General features: G+C 31.2%; 1 protein-coding gene across 2 annotated transcripts in view; it reads left to right on the top strand.

The window, feature by feature from the left end:
- Positions 1–552: 552 nt before the first annotated feature.
- LOC118190011 (kelch domain-containing protein 4-like) overlaps positions 553–7350 on the top strand; it is a 32076-nt gene continuing 25278 nt past the window's right edge. For both annotated transcript variants that reach the window (XM_035360695.2, XM_035360694.2), the window contains exons 1-2: positions 553–765; positions 6853–6944. In XM_035360695.2, the coding sequence (XP_035216586.1) occupies positions 658–765; positions 6853–6944 (200 nt within the window). In that variant the 5' untranslated portion in view covers positions 553–657. The remainder of the gene's footprint in view (positions 766–6852; positions 6945–7350) is intronic.

The raw sequence follows: 7350 nt of genomic DNA, 5'->3' as shown, positions 1-7350 counted from the left end.
TCTCAGGTGTCTTTAATGCTGAACGATGTCAAAGTTTCTTCACTAATCGCAGTATTGTCTATGCATAAGGCAGGTTTGTCGAAATACGTAAAAATATTTATAAAGGCTGCTCGAAGGCTTCTTGTAGGTGCTTCGCTATTTTGGGGCCTCATCATACACAAGTTTTAAAAAATTCAATTTGAAGAGGGTTCAAATTGTAATCAGGGTAATACTATTGTAATCAGGGTTCGTATGGTCCTTAAGAGTCCTTACAATTCCTTAGTTTTTTTTTCTTTTTTTTTTCTTTGAATTGATTTTTGATTCTTAAAAGGTCCTTCAGTTCGCCAAAATCGGATTGGAGTGCATGAGTACATTTTTAAGTGCAACGAAGACAATCTAAAGAAGTCTATACTTAGATGTAAAAATAACTCATATCAAGTAGAAATAATTAAAAATGTAATAAGGAATATGAAATATATTATTATTGCTTCGCGTAAAACTCAAAACCTAAATGTTTTCAGCCAAGAAACTTTCAATTTTTTTCCCAACAGGCAGAAAGATTAAATTTTTATTTTTATTTGTGAAAGAGATACGACATGGAGATTCTGTGATATTAGAGCATTTTAAACTTTGGAAAGATCAGTTTGAATACTTATTAGTCACTTGAAAAAGTATATCATGGGTAAAAAAGATAAGAAAAAGGGCAAAGGAGCTGAAAAAACTGCATCTAAAACTGAGAAAAAAGCCCTTAATAAATTAAAAAAAGATTTGGCAGCTAAAGGAGAGGTAAGACTGAAATACGTGTCTCTTATTTTTCTGAAAATAATAAAAAGTATATTAATATTTATGATGGAGAAATCAAAGAAATATTCTTTTAAAATTAACAGATTTAAGACGTTTTGTTTCTTATACTAACGGGAAATTTGTTTGAATTTTAAATAAGTATTTTATACTGTATTATCGCATTCTCCATCCCCTTGTGGACGAATAAAGTAGAAGGAAGACTCTGAGTGTTTTTTTAATAATGTGCGGTATTAAGTTGGTGGTGTCAAATTAAAAAAAAAAAAAAATCACTGCTACTTAAACCATATTTTTTAATGGAACTACTCTGATATGCGCCCTCAAGTTGCCAAATTTCTCGCCAAACATTTTTGGCGAGAAACTTTACGCTGCCATATTACTATCTAAATTTTTTGTCTATATTTCGAACTTCAAGCCTAAAATGTCTCCCAAAACGCGGTTTTCGCACATGCAAAAACTACGTTTTGAACACACGATTTAAGCTAAAAATCCGAAACAAAAACAAAAAATTTAGATAGCAAAAACGTAAAGTTTCTAACCAAAAATATTTGACAAGAATCCATGCACACAGCGACATGTTTTAACTTAAAAAAAGTCTACGAATGGCACGATGTAGGCAACGAACGAATTTACAAACTACACACACCTCGCTTTAATAAATTAGCATAACAACAATAAATTTCAAAGAATACCGTGTACACAGCATCCTGTTTAAACTTAAAAAAACATCTATGAATTGCACAATTTAGGCAAGGAACGAATCTACAAACTACGCACACCTCGCTTTAATAAATTAACATAACAATAAATGTCAAAGAATACTGTGTATATAGCATCCTGTTTAAACTTTAAAAAAAATCTACGAATTGCACAATTTAGGCAAGGAACGAATCTACGATCTACGCACACCTCGCTTTAATAAAATAACATAATAACAATAAATTTCAAATAATACCATGTACACAGTGTTTTGTTTCAAAAAGAACAACGACAGAAATTCATACTAAATAACCAATGAACATAACATTCTGCAAAATAAGAACAAGAATAAAATAAAATGCACTTAGTATGAATTAATGCTTTTTCGAACAGCAGAAATGCCAATTTCATACCGCCTTTAACATGCCGCCACGTAATCACTATCGTATTTACATGACAGCCAGACACATTCCAGAAAATTCATACTATGGTTCACAAATAAATAAAATCACAAATCCCTACTTCTATCATGCACAGGCATTAAAAATAATCTTCCAGACCCTCCTTCCACACCTCCAAATACCCACTACCCCTCAACAGGATGGCCACAATGATATTTCCTTTTGCCGAACTTCAATTCAACAACTTCTTTATATTTCCCTCCCATCTTCTCAGACACAGACGCGAATCAACGAGCTCCAGCTAAAGATTGTTCAACGTCAACAGGGTTGCCATAGAACATGCGGTTGATCTTTACAATATGGTAACTGGTAGTTTGGCGACATTTTGGAGGCGATAAAGGTTACTACCTGGGACTTTGGTAATAATGTGAGCAGTACTCAGTTCCGATTACGCATTATTTTGCGTGAGGGAAATGAGAGATCATGGGATATGTCATGTGATATTAATGGACGAATTACGGTTCTTTAATCGGAAAAGGGGGGAAATCGGGGAAAAATGTGGAAATTTTGTATTTAGCTTTATTCTGTGTTGTGTGAAACAGTGTTGTTTAATTTTTGGATCCCATGGCCCTAACCAAAGTGAATTCAAAATGGGTATTTAGGCATTGTGATAAAGAGAAGTTTGCTTTTTATTTAGCGGAGGAAGTATGGAGGAAAAATTCGCAGAAAAAATCTTTCAATAATTTTATTGAATGAATTAGAAAAGTGTATCCGCCACGTAATCAAGATTCTGAAGAAGATTAGGTAAGTTAGTATTTTTAATTATTTGAGGATATTATTTTTATGCATTGTTCTAAATGTAAGGTGGAAAGGAATTTGGTATTATTGGGAAAATTGTTATTAGCAATGATTTAGTTTAAAGTAATTAGGATTGTAAGGTAATTTTTATTAATTTAATGTATGTGCTCATTTATATTTTAAGTAGTGTTTTTGAATTTAATTATATTTTAATGAAATGATAGTTATTTTGTGAATTTTATGTTTGTAGGAATTTGGTATACGTTTAAGTTGAAATAAACGTGCATGGAAATAATTTAAATATTTGATACTAAGTATTTGTAATGCTTGCAGTATGAATTCGTTGGTGACGTGTATAATGTAATAGATGATTTAGTGGTAAAAGTTTTTGGATATTTTATTTATTTTATATGTGGAAATGTTCATATTTTTAAAGGGTAAATACTTTTTCGCGATCAGGTAATTTCAAATTTCATATATGTTCTTTTTACCGGGTTTAAAGATTGAGAAAATTGTCATGTATTTTCGTGAAATTTTTCTAATTTATGAGAAAAAAGCAGTGTACATGGATATAGTGAAGAGTGTGCGCAATGCCATTTTTGTGCAATTCTGGGATGTTTTTTTAAGTAAAAATAAGTCGGCGTGTACATGGTTTATGTGTATGTGTTATTTTGAAAAATGCGTAAGGAGAATGGTATTGTGCAGTTTTTCCTAATTTTGCAGTGAATATTTGTCATGATTAAGCAGTTTTTTTTGATAAAATTTCTAGCATAAGTGTAATTCGGCTAGTAGATTGTTGGAAGAAGTGTTCAGGAGATAAAAAGAAAAGAAACATGTCTTTACTTCGTGAAGACAAAATGGCGGCGGGGAAAAAAAAAGAGGGTTGCTGTAGGAGAGTTGGTTGCCAAATTTTCGCCAAAAAATCTATAAGTTACCATAATGTAAAGATCAACCGAACATGCAATTGTGCCAAAAACCAGCGCAGAACACATATCGCCACATTTGGTGAAATTAGGGCGTATATCAGAGTTGTACCTTTTTAATATCATTTTAAGTTATATCTTTTGGTGCACTTTAAAATATGAGGAAAATGTTGATAAATTTGCGTGTAACTGTGCCTTATTGTATGATGTACGAATTCGTTGAAATATTTTGCGCGGAAAGAAGGTGTAATGCTTTATTTATTGATTCTTCATAATTATTTCTGAAGCTGTTCCCAAGAAAAATTATTTATTTATGGATCCTAAATCATTGAGTTTGTAGGATTTCCATTATATATCGTTTTAGTTTAATAATAACGCTTGGTACTTCGTTATTAATGATATTTTTATACTTTAGTTTATGCACCTGCCACACATTTCGATGAGTGTTTTAATTCTAAATAAATTTATAATTAGAACAATTTATGGATACACAAACACATGCAATTGGGTCTCAGTGTGTTTGGTTTCTCTTTCATGGGCACCAAAAGGCATGGCAGATGCATAACGGAAAAGCACTCATATTTTTTTATATAAAATTTAGGAACTACTCTTATGTATGCCCTCAGTTGGCGACAAATTTCTCGGTAAATATTTTTGGCAAGAAACTCTGTGGTGCCATATTACTATCTAAATATTTTGTCTACATTTCGAACTTTAAGCCTAAAATGTCATATCATTAACCCAGTTCTCAATTCCAAAGAAAGCTTGGATGTTAAGGTAAAGTATCTTTGTGGTGTGGGAAACCTAAAATATATGGCGAGCTGAAAGTCCTTGGTTGATCTTTGGATTATGGTAACTTGGCAATTTTTTGGTGAAAATTTGGCGACCAACTCTGCTACAGCAACCCTCTATTTTTTTTTCCGCCGCCATTTTGTCTTCACGAAGGTAAAGACATGTTTCTTTTCTTTTTATTTACTCAACACTTTCTCCAACAATCTACTAGCCGAATTACACTTATGCTAGAAATTTTATCTAACAAAACTGCTTAATCATGACAAATATTCACTGCAAAATTGGGAAAAAGTGCACAATAGCAAACTCCTTGCGCGTTTTTCAGAATAACACATACACATAAACCATGTACATGTCGACTTATTTTTACTTAAAAAGAATCCCAGAATTGCACAAAAATGTCATTGCGCACACTCTTCACTATATCCATTAACACTGCTTTTTTCTCATAAATTAGAAAAATTTCACGAAAATACATGACAATTTTCTGAATCTTTAAACCAGGTAAAAAGAACATATATGAAATTACCTGATCGTGAAAAAGTATATACCCTTTCCAAATATGAGCATTGCCACATATAAAATAAATAAAATATCCAAAAACTTTTACCTCTAAATTATCTATTATATTATAAACGTCACCAATGAATTCATACCCCAAACATTACAAATACTTAGTGTCAAATATTTAAATTATTTCCATGCACGTTTACTTCAACTTAAACGTATACCAAATTCCTACAAACATAAAATTCACAAAATAACTATCATTTAATTAAAATATCACTAAACCATGTACACGTCGACTTATTTTTACTTAAAAAAACATCCCAGAATTGCACAAAAATGGCATTGCACACGCTCTTCACTATATCCATGTACACTGCTTTTTTCTCGTAAATTAAAAAATTTCACGAAAATACATGACAATTTTCTCAATCTTTAAACCCGGTAAAAAGAACATATATGAAATTACCTGATCGCGAAAAAGTATTTACCCTTTACAAATATGAACATTTCCACATATAAAATAAATAAAATATCCAAAAACTTTTACCTCTAAATCATCTATTACATTATACACGTCACCAACGAAATCATACCGCAAGCATTACAAATACTTAGTACCAAATATTTAAATTATTTCCATGCACGTTTATTTCAACTTAAACGTATACCAAATTCCTACAAACATAAAATTCACAAAATAACTATCATTTCATTAAAATATAATTAAATTCAAAAACACTACTTAAAATATAAATGAGCACATACATTAAATTAATAAAAATTAGCTTACAATCCTAATTACTTTAAACTAAATCATTGCTAATAACAATTTTCCAATAATACCAAATTACTTTACTTCCACCTTACATTTAGAACAATGCATAAAAATAATATCCTCAAATAATTAAAAATACTAACTTACCTAATCTTCTTCAGAATCTTGCTTACATGGTGGATGCACTTTTATTATTGATTCAATAAAAGTATTGAACGATTTTTTCTGCGAATTTTTCCTTCACACTTCCTCCGCTAAATAAAAAGAAAAATTCTCTTTATCACAATGCCTCGGAATGGCGCTTTTTATAGCACTCCACGTGCCCTCTATTGTATTGGTATGTGCACCTGTTTCCAGATCTTTAAAATAATATTAGACAGCGCCATACAATCCAAAAATTATTCAACACTACTTCACACAACACACAATGAAGCTTAATACAAAATAATATAGTGCCACAGATATTTTTCCAAATTCCCCCCCTTTTCCGATTAAAGAACTGTAATTCATCCATTAATATCACATGACATATCTCATGATCTCTCATTTCCCTCACACAAAATAATGCGTAATCGGAACTGAATACTGCTCACATTATTACCAAAGTCCTAAGTAGTAACCTTTATCGCTTCCAAAATGTCGCCAAACTACCAGTTACCATATTCCAAAGATCAGCCAAGTCCTCTTTGGAATTTTGGGGGCACTTTCAAAATTAGGATGCAGCTCGTATAGGTCGTTCTGTCAACTATGAGGTGATGCGAGGCCCATGCAAGTGACAGACACAATTTTGCAGTCGTGTTTATAATAGAAATTTTTGAATTTGTTCTGAAGTTACTGTCAGAGAAATGAGATAAGTCACAATACTAATAATAAATTCAGAGAGTTAGGTACTGGGCTGTGTAAAAAATTCTAACTTGTTTCAGAAAATATAAATAATGTTGAAAAATCTAAAAATGTTTTTATTTACTTAAATTTGGTTGTTTTCTTTGTGTGCATTGAATTAAAAGGTGGGGAAATGATTCTTAGCTTTGAATTAAAAAGAAAAATAATAATAATAATGTGATACAGATAATGTTTTCAAAAAGTAAGTAATAAACCGTGCATATATTGCATTATAAAAGCTTTTAAAAGCATGAGGTGTATTTTAAAAATTTAATCATGTATTTATGTTTAGGATGACATAGAGAAACTAATTGCGGAATTCCAAGCACGAGATAAAAAGCTGAGTGTCACTGCTGAAGAATTATGCTCCCAACCATCACCTAGGTAAAAATGTATTTTTTTCACTGATATCTTGAATTTTCATATGAAGTGATATTATTGGATATATTTCCCATTAAAATGAGTATTTACTCTTAGTTCATATACAGTCAAAAGTCTTTAATCCGGGCGTCCATAATCCGGAATGATCTATAATCCAGACCTCAAAGCTGCAAACTTTCTGCGCATGCGTAAACGCATAATGCATTTACGGATGCGCATAATACTTTTACGCATGCATATAATATGTTTACTCATGCACATTTAATGTATAACAGACGGTATAAGCTAAGCTAAAATTATCTAATTACTTATTTCAGTTAATGTTGCAGATTGCGTTGTTCCTTAATCTTCTAATTGGATTTGGCTTATTATTTTTTGCAGATTGTTAGAGCAATTTTATAAAAGTAAG

Source organism: Stegodyphus dumicola, chromosome 3, assembly GCF_044657685.1.
Source record: "Stegodyphus dumicola isolate Sdum_Otavi_A_Nest chromosome 3, ASM4465768v1".
NCBI classification, from domain to species: Eukaryota; Metazoa; Arthropoda; class Arachnida; order Araneae; family Eresidae; genus Stegodyphus; species Stegodyphus dumicola.
Note: the sequence above shows the minus strand (reverse complement) of the source record. Positions and strands in the feature narration are given on the sequence as shown.